At 47.8% G+C, this 13981-nt stretch overlaps 1 protein-coding gene and 1 long non-coding RNA gene across 2 annotated transcripts in view; one reads left to right on the top strand and one right to left on the bottom strand.

Annotated features, from left to right (window-relative positions):
- LOC112935449 (palmitoyltransferase ZDHHC11-like) overlaps window positions 1-13981 on the top strand; it is a 45007-nt gene that overhangs the window by 13777 nt on the left and 17249 nt on the right. The window contains exons 7-11 of the mRNA XM_026019174.2: window positions 38-150; window positions 1378-1409; window positions 4861-4951; window positions 10873-10898; window positions 13453-13540. Coding sequence (XP_025874959.1) covers window positions 38-150; window positions 1378-1409; window positions 4861-4951; window positions 10873-10898; window positions 13453-13540 — 350 coding nt within the window. The remainder of the gene's footprint in view (window positions 1-37; window positions 151-1377; window positions 1410-4860; window positions 4952-10872; window positions 10899-13452; window positions 13541-13981) is intronic.
- On the bottom strand, window positions 1342-2414 carry LOC140598241 (uncharacterized). Its single transcript, XR_012000460.1, has 2 exons — window positions 1974-2414; window positions 1342-1677 (listed from the first exon to the last, which is right to left on the bottom strand). It is a non-coding gene; the product is annotated as an uncharacterized lncRNA (long non-coding RNA).

Here is a 13981-nt window from a genome sequence, read left to right as displayed (position 1 = left end):
AATTGTAACTGCCTGTTTCCTCCTCTGTCCTCTCTAGTGGCCAAGAAGTTGAGCACATTTGACTACATGACACAGCGCCGCCACCAAAAGACTCCAGCAAGAGCTTTATCAGAAAAGAAAGAGCTGTCCTTCCCAGTAGGATCCCCACAGGTACGGGGTGTCTTGCTACTTCACTATTCATATTATGTAGGCCTGAGACAATGCCAGGGTCAGCTTGCAGCTGGGACTTGTGTTGGCACAATCCTCTGATTCTGTATGTGTGAGTGGGTGAGTGTGCATGGTGAGTGATGCAGTGTGTATGTGTGATTTATCTCTGTTTAGTGTGAGATGCAGTTGTGTGTGGTGGTGTGGGAGTGTGCATGGTGTGTGTGGTTGTGTCTGTGATGCAGTGTATGTTTGTGTGTGTTGCATGTGTGTTATACATCTCTGCATTCACTATGTACAGAACCAAGCCAGGGGGCCGACTCCTGGCAGGGCTGACGTCATTTAGGGCCACATATTTCTGCAGCTGCCTCTCATCAAAATTAAAAACATTTGCTTTTCAAAAGGTCACCATTAAGAAAATGAAAATAAAAGCCACAGGCAGAAATGAAATACTTGTAAATCATATATCGTGTCCAGAGTATACAAAGAACTTTCAAAATTCAGTTATAAGAAAAATGACCCACTACCTTAATTTTTTATTTTTATTTTTTTTATTTTTATTTATTTATGATAGAGAGAGAGAGAGAGGCAGAGACATAGGCAGAGGGAGAAGCAGGCTCCATGCACCGGGAGCCCGACGTGGGATTCGATTCCGGGTCTCCAGGATCGCGCCCTGGGCCAAAGGCAGGCGCCAAACCGCTGCGCCACCCAGGGATCCCTACCTTAATTTTTTAAATGGGCAAAAAATTTGAACCAGCTGTTCACCAAGGAGGGTCTATGGGTGACAAAACGGTCAGCATCATTTACCATTAAGAAAAAACAAATGAAAACCACAAGATCCATTACACACGTCAGAATGACTATACTCAAAAGGAAAAACAATACCAAGTGTCGGCGAAGCTGTAGAGAGGAAGTCTCCTATGTTGCTAGTGGGGACAGCAAATTATATCACTTTGATAAGCAGCTTGGAATTTTCTTTAAAAAGTAAAATCTATTCTTCCCATTGAAGTCAGCGATCCCACTCTTAAGTTTCTTACCTGATAGAAGAGAAAACGTGAGTATTGTGGAACAAGGGTGCTCCCCCCCCCCCTCCCCAGTGAGGTCATTTCCTGGGACCCGGGAGGGTCAGAACTACCATTACTCTGAATTAACTAATAAGTGGCTTGAATTTTGTAGAAGAATAAGCTCACAGTCAACAATTTTTTTCACTTTATGAATTTTTATTGCCCACAGAAAGCAGATGGTCAGAGCTCTTCTGCACATGGGTAAGTCTGGAAGCCTACTAGAGTGGTTTTATTTTATTATTTTTTAAAAGATGTTCTGTACTTATTCATGGGAGACAGAGAGAGGCAGACACACAGGCAGAGGGCGAAGCAGCGCCCTGCGGGGAGCCGATGCGGGACCGGACGCCGGGACGCCGGGACGCCGGGACCGGCCACCCCCGGGCGGGAGGCGGGCGCTCAACCGCTGAGCCCGCGGGGCGCCAGGGTGGTTCTAGCCGCTCATAACGGTCGCTTTAAGAAGTCGTCTTTCCTGCAAAGTCACACAAACATCCTCCATATTCCTTGCTATTTTCACTCTTTTTATTCACCGTCCCCGCATTTCGACTTCCCAGCGACCTGAACGGTGCCTGCCCAGGGCGACCGGGGCGAAGGCCACGTCCCCCGCGCCCCGCCTCACGCGGCCGCGGCCCCGCCCAGGACGCCGAGCGCCCCGCTCCCCGGGGAGACCCTCTTCCGGCCGCGCCCGACGCGTCCGGCGGGGAAGCGCCCTCCGTAAAATCTTCATTGCCCTTGACAATTCCTTCACGATTCAAGTTTCCGGGAAACCTTTAAAATCGCTTTGCGCAGCTCCGAGAGACGCGGAGCCTCCGCGGCGGCGCACTGGCATCCCCTTGACGCGGGAGGCATCGAAGCCCGCAGGTCACCGCCCCGGAAGTCGGTCTCCTCCGGCGGAGCGGGCCGGAAGCGCCGCCGCACGCTCCCAGGTGTGCGCGGAAGTTCGGCCTGCGCGGAAACCTGCGGTGGGCGGGCTCCGCGTTCCGGCGGACGGGGGCTGGGACGGGGGCTGGGACGGGGGCTGGGACGGGGCCCGGGCAGCTCCCGGCCACACGTCCCGCGGGAAAGCGTCTGCCCCCGGACCACCCGCTCGGCCCTTCGGCGTCGTTTCCACACGCCCGGTGGCCACGCTGCTGTGAAAACTGGCTCCTTCGGAGTTTCACTTGAAGCATCGCCTCACTGTGGTCCTTTAGGCACGATCTGAGCACATCCCCTCCGCGGTCCAGCCTGGGGGCGAGCCGCCGCCAGAAATAGCCGACACTGAACCCGGCGTCGGGCGGGGCGGGCGGGGGGGTGCTGGGACCCGCGGGAGTCGGGGTGGGGGAGCGGCGGGGCTGCGGACCTGCGGGAGTCCGGGTGGGGGAGGGGCGGGGCTGCGGACCCGCGGGGGTCCGGGTGCGGGCGGGGCGGGGCTGGGGTCCTGCAGTGCCCCCCCCACCGCCCTCCCACTTGCTGCAGTCGCTCCTGGCGCTCTGAGTAGTGACTACAAATACCATTTTAATAATCATTTGTGAGTTATACACACAATGCTTCGTTTTTATAAAATTATATTGTGTAATTTCTTAAAAGCCCTTTTAACAATTCCATATACCATGAACATTGTTAAAAGAAATATGATTTTTTAAAAAGATTTCATTTATTTATTCATGAGAGACAGAGCACGAGAGAGACGCAGAGACACAGAGACACAGGCAGAGGGAGAAGCAGGCTCCACGCAGGGAGCCCGATGTGGGACTCGATCCCAGGACTCCAGGATCGCGCCCTGGGCTGAAGGCGGCGCTAAACCGCTGAGCCCCCGGGCTGCCCAAGAAATATGATTTTTAAGAATAGTAGCTATTGTTTTTGGGATGAACCATATTCCTCAGTTCTGGAATATTATTTTTATTAGACTGTCATGCCTCCCGCCCATACCCACTCCCCGGGCTCCGCCACTAAAGATGACCCTCACTCCAAGGCGCGAGCAGGTGTTTCTTTGCTGCCCTGAACCCAGGTGACCCGTGTTCCTGTTTGCCTGGGACAGTCCCATTTGACACCTGCTGCCAGCCCCGACCATGTGGCTGCCACTGTGACAGACACTTTTCCTTGATCATCATGTTAAATCCTGCTACACTTTCTCCCAGACGCAGCTATATTTTTTCCGTTTGGTGTCCAACAGGAAAAATAAGGCCTAGTGTTCACTTCTTCAAAAGAAAACGAGCTCACCTTCCTGGTTGAAGTGGGTTGTTGTGTGAGAAGTGTCACACAAACCTCTGGGTCACAGCGACAGTTTGGAGCAGTGGTGTTTCTTTATTGCAGAAGTGTCCCCAAGGGGTCCTGATAGCCTGAGAGTCCACTGCCTGGACACTTACAGCCTTATATCTTAGGCAAAGCCTGCTGTAGCAAGCAGAATATCAGTTCCTAGAGATCAAGGAATGTGTTTAAATCATGTGACATGATGCCAATCCAAATAAGAAAAATTAACTCTAAGTGTGGGTGGAGTGAGATAACATTAATTACGGGTAGATTTTTGTGTAGGTCTTTTTTTTTTTTTTAAGATTTTATCTATTTATTCATGAGAGACACATAGAGAGAGAGGCAGACACGCAGGCAGAGAGAGAGAAGCAGGCTCCACACAGGGAACCCAACGTGGGACTCGATCCCAGGTCTCCAGGATCAGGCCCTGGGCTGAAGGCGGCACTAAACCACTGAGCCACCCGGGCTGCCCCATGTGTAGGACTTTTTAAAGTGCTTCTTTCTAATGGTAGTCATCAGACCAGTTTCCTGGGAGTATTTCTTCTGGATTGTTTCTCTGCTATGGAAGGATAATCACATGTATTAAAGACAGTTCTTGCCTAATTCTATAGCTGTTGTACTTGGCTAATGTCCACCAACTGACTTCTATAATTTTCTATTGCTACATGGCAAATTCTCACCAATTTAGTGGCTTAAAACCAGACTCATTATCTCAGAGTGTCCCAAGCCTGGGTGAGTTCAGCGGGGTCCCTGCCTGGGGCCTCTCAAGGCAGCAGCCCCAGTTCACAGGTCAGCTGACGTTTCTGGAGGGAATGGAGAGGAATCTGCTTCTAGGCAGATTCAGAATGCTGACAGAGTTGTCCCATTCTCACACTTCCCACCTTGCCCCTCCGTCTCTAAGTTGGTAATGGTGAGTCCTCTTGTCATACTTCAGATTTCCTGGATTTCCTTCTCTTTCTCATTTCTCATTTGTGAAAGGTTCTTGTGATTGTACTGGACCTACTTGGGAAATCAAGGACAATCCTCCTGCATTCATTGCCTAGAGCTGCTGCTAGAAATGAGTGGAGTGGTAAGGCCATGGGTTCCGAGGCCCACCTGGTCCATTTGTGAGTGAGCCGTGCTGAACCCACGGGCTTGTGGATGCAGTGGTCCAGGGTAGGGCAATACAGTAGGAAGAGTGCCTCTGTGGCCTCCCGTTGGCAAGCTGGTGGAGACCTTTAGCCCTGGAGCTCTGGCAGGGTGTCTACCATTGTGCAGTCCAAGCAGGAGAGCTGCTGGCTCTGAGGGTCCGCAGACGAGGGCATCGCCATAAAGGCGAGCATGTGGCGCTTCGCAGCCCTCAGTGGCACGCTCCGAGCTCAATGCCCAAAGCAGGCCCCTTCTTTGCTGATGGAAGTCTCTCCTTCCTTCTGCCCCGTCCCTACAGAGAGAAGCACAAGGAGCCGCAGCCACCGCCGAGGTATCCAAGTCTGTGCTCCACCACTACCGTGTACTCAGAGAACTCCTTGCTGCTGAAGGTGAGCACAGAGCCACAGGGCGCGTGTGTGCAATCTAGGAGGAGAGCCGCATGAAGGGACTCCGGCTCCCCCAGGAGTGAGGACAGAAGGTGGTGCTTGGAATTCCTTGAGTGACAGGTCTGAGACATTAACCTGGTCCCCAGGGATGCTACTTATATGGGAACAAAGGTGGGGAAGGGACTAGAAGAAACAGTGAGGGATAGAAAATATCCTTAGCTGTGGGGCTTGTATTGTGTGTGTGTGTGTGTGTGTGTGTGTGTGTGTGTGCAAGAGGGAGGGAGGGGGAGGGGGATGCAGCACAAACATGGGTTTACTACAACTGAAACGATATGTGTGCTTTGGTGAAAGAGGCAGATGTGTGCACTCAGCAGGCTTTGAGGGGCACCAGAAAATAAAATGATGACTGGATGATCATCTGGTAAAAAAATATGTACAGTGAACTTTTAACAAAGATAGAACCCAGATGTCGCTATTTGGGCGTTATTGTACAATCCTTACAACTTTTCTGCATGATGGCAATTCTTGTTTAAAAATGCTAGGAACTAAGTCTTAGGAAACAGGTGTGGAGTAAGAAGTGTCTGTGTGTGTGTGTGTCTGTGTGTGTGTGTCCTTCACAGGCCAATAGGGCTGCTTCCTTCTGGACCCACTCAGTTTTGCAACTTCTGGGAGTTTACGGTGCCGTATTTTAAAGCAGGGTTTGTGACTTTTCTGACGTTGAAGGTCACAGGGGACCTTAGGTTTTCTGTGGGAGGGGTTTCATCCCAGCAGAGCCCCTGCAGGACAGCAGAGGGAGAGCTCCTAGTACTAACTTACCAGGAGGAAGAGGCCACCCCCCCCACCCCCGCCCACTTGCAACAGTGATACTGTTAGCAAAGTCATTTTCCTTCCTGGCACACCTACTAGATGTTTGGAGACACTTTCGTGGAGACTGTCATGCCTCCCGCCCATACCCACTCCCCGGGCTCCGCCACTAAAGATGACCCTCACTCCAAGGCGCGAGCAGGTGTTTCTTTGCTGCCCTGAACCCAGGTGACCCGTGTTCCTGTTTGCCTGGGACAGTCCCATTTGACACCTGCTGCCAGCCCCGACCATGTGGCTGCCACTGTGACAGACACTTTTCCTTGATCATCATGTTAAATCCTGCTACACTTTCTCCCAGACGCAGCTATATTTTTTCCGTTTGGTGTCCAACAGGAAGAATAAGGCCAAGCTTACCTCCTAAATGCACATAATATTTAAGCCTCTGAAAGCTGATCCCTTGTCCTATCCCACCCCTGGCAGGACAAATTCTTGTCAGTATTGAAGAATATAGAATACCAGATATGCACAATGACTTCTTAATGCAGAAATGGTAACATCATAGGCTTGGATCTCTTCAATTTTTCTATACTTAAAACGTCTCAAGGTTGAAACATGCTTTTTTAAGAAAGGGAGTTACCATTCAACTTAGCTGACATGAATGACCAAAACCGAGTCAAAAAGAGAGGGACACCTGGGTGGCTCAGTGGTTGAGCGGCTGCCTTTGGCTCAGGGTGTGATCCTGGGATCCGGGATCAAGTCTCACATCGGGCTCCTTGCATGGAGCCTGCTTCTCTCTCTGCCTATGTCTCTGCTTCTCTCTCTCTCTCTTTCTGTGTCTCTCATAAATAAATAAAATCTTTTATAAAATAAATAAATAAATAAAATCTTAAAAAAAGAAATAGAAAGTTCAAATAGACACATAACAAAGATAATCACTAACTTAAATTTCCCACAAAGATCCCAGAGTCCAATGGTTTCGTTGATAAATTCCATCTGATATTTTAAGAAGAAAATACAAGCAGTTATGCACATCCTTTCAGAAAAAGAAGGAAGGAGCACATCCTAGCTCACTCTGTGGAGTCAGTGTGCGACACCAACACCAGACAATGTCATCCCAAAGAGGAATAGCATGAGCTGATGCTATACATAAATATAGATGCAAATACCATTAACAAAATATTAGCACACCAAATGTAGTTACAGAGAAACAGGATTATACATAGTGACTAAGTGAGGTTTATTTTAGGAATGCAAGGTAACACTCGAAAATAAATTAATGGAATAAGCATCTAAATAAAACAACATTAAACCAGAAACTGGTTAATCAGAAAAAGCATTTGACATGAGAACACATCCATATATGACAAAAACAATTCCACAACCCAGGGGATGGGGAGCACCCTTATTCTGATAAAAGAGCACCTGATGAAACTTGTAACTAATTCACACTTATATTTTTAAAAAGATTTTATTTATTTATTCGTGAGAGACACACAGAGAGAGGCAGAGACACAGGCAGGGGGAGAAGCAGGCTCCCTGCGGGGAGTCTGATGTGGGACTTGATCCCAGGACCCCAGGATCACGCCCTAAGCCAAAGGCAGATGCTCAACCACTGAGCAACCCAGGTGCTCCTAACTCACACTTAATTCATACTGAATACTTTCCCCTTGAGACTGGGACAGAGATAAGAATGCCCACTTCAAACTTCTATTTGACAGTTTACTACAGTTCTAGCCAGTGCAACACAGCAAGAAATATAAATTAAAGACATAGATTTGAAAATCAAACTGTATTTTTTAGTGTGCAAGATTTAATAAAAAACAAAAATAGGAATGTTCAAACTGTATTTATTTGCAGGAAACATGCTTATAACAAATCTGCAAAAAAAAATCTGTAGAAATAATAAGGTAGCTCAATAAGGTGGTGGGATACAAAATCAATATAAAAACTTCAATTAAAGGTTCAGGAAAGAGTAGTGTAGGTGAGCAGGACGGGAGCAAGGATCCGGGGCCACTATGAGCTGCACCATCGAGAAGATCCTGACAGACGCCAAGACGCTGCTGGAGCGGCTACGGGAACAGAGTCGCTCGTGGATCAGTCCAGCGCACTGCACCGGCGGGTGGCCCCGCTATGCAGGAGGCGGGGACAGCGCTTCCGGACCAGGAAATTGAGAGATTGACAGAATCTGTGAAATGGGAGAAGTGATGAGGAAAGCAGTTCAGGTGGATGATGACCAATTTTGTAAGATTCAGGAAAAACTAGCCCAATTAGAGCTTGAAAATAAAGAACTTTGAGAATCATTGTCCATCAGCAGTGAATCTCTACAGGTCAGGAAGGAAAACTCAATGGACACTGCTTCCCAAGCCATCAAATAACTCAACTTACAAATGACAGCTGGAGATTGTTTATCAAGGAAGGAAGTTATTATCTTTCTGTTCGAGTATTGTCCATTTAGTGTCTTGCCTCAGACTTGATTTAGTGTGGATTAAAGGTATCAGGTGGTAGTTTAGAATTTGCAGTCAAATTGGCTGTCCACAAAACAGTTTTTGGGTGTGTTTGTGAAAATACACACTGAGTTTCACCATTCCTTTCTCTAAGAGACTATTTTTAATTTTCAGTTCTGGGACCTCAATTTCTATAAACTGTGGTATCAGATCCTTTTTGTTTCTTCACGTCTCTCAAACTTAGATCTTTATTATAAGCCAGCAATTTTTATTTATATAGGATTGTAAGTTACAAGTCTAAAAAAAAAAGTCTAAATTTTTTTTAAAGGTATTAGCTTTTTAAATCTATTTGGCATAGCCTAGATTTTTTTTCCCCCATTTGAGAAAAGGAATACAATTCCACAGAACTAGATTGGCAGATTCTCTGATTTGTAATGTCATTCACCTACTATGAAGTTTTAGGTCTCTCTGGTGCTAAGAGTTGACACTTTATGACGTGGTGTCTTTACTCTTAATTTGAGAGAACCTACTGCTAGTGCCCAAGAAACATACTTGAAAATAGATCACCCTTTTCTTCTAGCGATATTAGAGTCAGCATATTGTTCAAAGAATCCTGAGAAGTTTGTCCTGTGTGTGTGCACATACATTTGTACCCTTAGTTCAACTACTGAAAGTAGCTGTTATTTATTCTATTAGATATTAGTAGTCAACTTTTCAATATTGTCCTAGAAAATCTTCAACTTGGGTGGTTTATTCAGTGGAAGAGCATACAATGGGTTTATTCACATCATAGTTTTTAGGTACTACATTCTATTTAATTTATATATAACTTCTGTCTTATAGTTAAGGACCATCACTTACTTAGATGTCTTTCATTATTAGTATAGATAGTTGGCTTTATTTTTATTTTTATTTTTATTTTTTTGGCTTTATTTTTAGATCCATTTTTCACAAGGCAGCAAAGTTTTATCACCTAATGAGAGTTATTACATTCATTGTGCTGTGTAGACAACAAAGCAATGTTGAGATTCAAATGCTGAGTGGTCAACTTAGGCTCATTTATCAACCCATTTGCCCATCTCAGTTTAGTCACACATGACAAATTTACAAATTACTCCATGTAATTAATCAGTTTGGGTTTGCCCAAAAATAATTGAAATGATGAATCTTAAACCTATCCATATTTTCCAGTAGCACTAAGCACCATACTGCATGGGAGAGACACAGTATTTAAAAAAGTTTTTTGTTAAAAAAAAAAAAAACTTCAATTATATTTCTTTATGCTAGCAATGAGGAACCTGAAAATGATATTAAGAAAACTATTCCATTTGCAATAGCATTGAAAATAATAAAATAATAAAACAAGTGCCAAATATGTATACTTAAAGCTGCAAACTACTGGTGAAAGAAATTGAACACAATCTAAATAAATGGAGAGATTTAGAATACTCATGGACTGGAGCACAAAATATTGTCATGATAGAAAATTTCCCCTAAATTAATCTGCAGATTTACCATGATCCTTACTGGATTTCCAGCAAGATTTTTTTTTAAGGAAATAGCAAGCCAATCCTAAAATATATATAGAAATTCAGAGCACCTAGAATGGCTAGAGTGGCCAAAATAATTTAGAAAAAGAAGAAGCAACTTGGAGGACTTACACAATCTGCCTTAAAAATTTATGACCAAGCTACAGTAATCAGGACCGTGTGGGACTAGCATGGGGATAGACCTACAGATCAGTGGGGTAGAGTAGAAACTTCAGAAATAAAGCCTGAGCAGTGGATGTTTCACAGAGCAAATCAATGGGGGAGAAATTGGAGTATTTTTAATAAATGGTGCTGAAACAATTGGATAACCATAGCAAAAAAGGGGGGGACTTAATACCCTACTTCACATCATACACAAATATAACTCAAAATCAATCATAGCTGAATTTAAGAGCTAAACTATAACACTTTAGAAAGAAAACAGAACAAGATCTTTGTGACCTTGAGTTAGGCAAAGTTTTCTTTAATATGACACCAAAGCACTATTAAGGGGAAAAAAAAGAAAAATTGGACTCCATAAAAAATAAAGCATTTGCTCTTCAAAAGTCACCTTCACAAACATAGAAAATATAAGTCACAGGCTGGAATAAATATTTGCAAGCTGTGTACTTATATTCAGAATTTATAAACAACTCTAACAACTTCATAAGGTAAAACAGCCCAATGTTTAAAAAATAGGGAAGAGATTTTAATAAACTTTATCAAACAGGATATCGGGGTGGCAGAGAAACACCTGAAAAGGTGTTCAGCCTCATTCACCATCGGGGAAATGCGAATTAAGCGCAGTCAGGGAGCCCTTCGCAGCAGTGGGCACCTGGGCTGCGGGCCAGAAGTAACGGAATTTAAAGTGATGCCACTTGGGGAAGCAGTTTGGCAGTTTCCTGACAACTTCACTGTACTCTCCTCATTTGCTGCCAAGCTCACTCCCCACTCCTGCCAGAGAGGGTTGGGCACGAGGGGAGCAGGAGTGGGAGGAGGCGGCTGTCCCACCCAGGATGCCTTCCTGCCACGGCTCCATCTCCGAGACACGCTCACTTGACACGAATAATGGACTTGATTTTCCGAAAGAATAACCTGAGTACCAACTCTTTCTTCTTTTTCATTTTCACTGATGCGGGACATGGAGGAGAACCTGAGTTCATCCGCAGAGAGGTAGGTTGCCCACTTGCCAGCCTCTTTGATCTGCTTGCTCTTCCTGACTCACATTACTTATATTATTAAATAGTGTGTAACACTATTTCCCTCAATACTAACACAGCGCTCACACATCTTTTTCACTTGCCTTACTTGGGAAAACCCCCTCCCTCTCTGCAGCTAATATCTGAACTAATGTGCAAAAATCCACACTCATTGATCGTCTAAGTCAAAGAACAGGGGGTGGGAAGTTGAGTTGAACCTCCTCATGACCTCTGATAAGACCTGGTTATTTTCGAGCACCAGTCCTCCTTGCCTTGAGTCAGTGTGCAGTGTAGACGGGGACAACCCGTCCCTGGGGCACTGCACGCATGCACACGAGGCGTGCACCACTGTGTCCCCTGCAAGGTCACGGAGGCAGAAAGTGGCCAGTGGTGAAGTTCACCATCCAGGGTGAGTGTCTCCACATTGAAACTGCAGCTGTGAAAAGGCATCGCGAGGCAAGACAGGTGCTCACAGGACGGTCAGCATCTCCCTTTGCCCTGGCCACCATCACAGAGGGCCACCGAGGAGGCAGCTGGCTACAGACATGGTGGTCCCACTGTTCTGGAGGCTGGAGCCTGAAATCAGGGTGTTGGCAAAGTCATGGAGCCATCATGGCCTTTCTTCTTGGCATGTAGATGGTGACTTCCTCTTCATGTCCCTGCACATTCTGTATTTTATCCCTCTCTAGCAAGAATGATTGAAAAATTAAGGAACCAGATCATAAATTTCCATCTTAAATTTTGTCTCAGGATGGCACACCAGTGAGTATTCATATAGAAACTTTGGAGCTTAGAAACACTGCCCGTGTGCGGATGGAAATCCTTCCTTCCTCCGCCTGCCCGTGTCCTCGCTGGCACTCTAGCTGCCGGCTTTCAAGTGTCCCGCACATTTCTGTGCATCACGCACTTAACGTCCTCTTGTCTACAGTGACAAGCCCATTTACAGCTCTTCAGGAGCCTGCTTTTAAAACCCCATGTGTTGTGAAGCTTGTTCTGTTAAAGAAAGTGGACTGCGTTCAGACTTCATCTGGAAGGTGTACCCTGTTTCTCATCAGGATCTTGTCATTTGCAACACGGTCTCGGGTTAGTGTTTAATATGTGAGGACCTAGGTCAGCCCCCGAGTCCCGTGGATGTGGCGACCACGAGTCAGGGGCAGCCATTTTCCATGATGGGAAGTGTTCGTTGGGTGACTAGGGCTGGACGTGCCCACAGCCTCCAGGTCACTCCCGTCTAGCGGGCCAGACTCGTGTCTGGAGACCAGGGTTTGTCTCAACCTCTTGACGCTCACAGCAGTGTGTGTGTAAAAGGCGGAGGTGCTTGTGCAGTCAGATGATGGAATCGTGGGCTGGCTGTAATCACCATCTGGGCCAGCCATTGGACCACCTCGACTGCATGCCTGGCAGAGCACGTTCCACGGTGGCTCTACAGAAACTACCAGACAGGGTGGAACATGACAGGGGAAGGGACCACACGTGTGAAGCCAGAGCTCCACGCAGCCGCCCCTCGCCAGGTGCCCGTCCTCCGTAGTTGCACCGCAGAGGGGCTCCTGACACCATCACCCTCTCACAGTCTCCAGCCAGTGAAATGGGCCTCTCTGCCCCATGGGACAGTGCCCAGTGTGTGGCCAGGGGTGCGTTCATTTCGGGAGGTGCTGGCCGAGAATGCACCTGTAGGCTCATCTGAGATACTGATAGAAGTTGTGTGTTCTCATGCTGTCACCTTCAGCCTGTGGGTCAGCGACGGCGGGCTGACTGCATCATTCTCCCCCTGGTCTGTGTGGAAAGAAGCCAATGACACAGCAGTCCCTCCGGGTAACTGTGCATCATCCTGTCGTGGTGGTGGAGGTCCAGGCAGCAGAGTCCCTCATTGGGTGGCTCACATGGCAGAGACATGTTCTGTCACAGTTTGGAGGCTGAAAGGGCGACACCAAGGACCTCGTCTTGTGCAGCCGCTGGGGGGCCCCGGGGCCCATGGCCTGTGGCCACACCCCTCCAGCCTCAGCGGAGGCTCCCCCTGCATCTCTGTGCTCTAGCCTCTTGTAAGGATCCCAGTCCCTGGACTGAGGGCTGGTCTCGGCCCTGGGGTGACGCTGTCCGACTGCATCTGAAAGTCCCCCACTGACAACAGTATGAGCTCATGGGTGGACACTGCTCGGGCCACGTCGACAGTTGCATTTACCTGAGTGACCCACGAGCTCTGTCTCTGACCCACACCATGACTCGTGGTAGTTCCTACAGATCTCGTTCTTCCTTCCCCTCAACTCCCTCCTGACCCCAGGGGGCACATAGCACCACCCACTCCTGCTGCTTCTGCAGCCCCTCCCCTCAGGTGCTCCTCCCCCCCCTCCCCCCCCCCCCCCCGCCCCTTCTCTGGCATCTCCCCCTGCGCAACGGATAGAGGGGCTGAAGAAGAAAGGGAAATTGCAGGAAGGAGCCACAATGCTGCTGTGGCCTGTGGCTTTAGCAGCCGTCTGCATTCCCTGCCTTGCTGACATGTGTCTCCCCTTCCTCCTGCCCCATCCTGTCAGAGTGAAGTCTAAGGAGCTCCTGCTGCCAGACCTGCACTCACGTCAGGCCTGCTCCACCACCACAGTCTCAGAGAACTCAAGGCTAAAGGTAGGTGAGAGGCAGCTGTGCATAAGCCTCAAATACAAAGGTGAGAGCCGACCTAGGGTCTAAGCCTCCCCCCAGGAACCCAGGGTAGGGCAGTATTTGGAATTACTTGTTTGGCTGGTTTAAAGCATTTATAGTGTTCCCAGGGATTCGGCTCAAACAGGGACAACGGTGGGAGGGGAACACAAGGGAAATAAGGCGAATGACACAGACATTGTAAGCAGCGGGGTGGGTGGATGAGCAGAGAAGAAGATAGAAGAATGGGTGTTGTCACGGGAACAGATGCATCACAGGTGTGCTTGGATGACGTGTGTGGGCATCCGCAGCCAGCACTCCAGCAGGCTCCTGGCAGGATTCTCTGGCATGTCCCCCAGGGTCTCAGCATCCCACCTCCTGTCTCAGTGGAAGGGCTCCCCTATTCATCCCCCAGGTCAGTGGGGAAGA

Source organism: Vulpes vulpes, chromosome 3 (assembly GCF_048418805.1).
Source record: "Vulpes vulpes isolate BD-2025 chromosome 3, VulVul3, whole genome shotgun sequence".
NCBI lineage: Eukaryota > Metazoa > Chordata > Mammalia > Carnivora > Canidae > Vulpes > Vulpes vulpes.
This window is presented reverse-complemented; position numbering and strand designations above follow the sequence as displayed.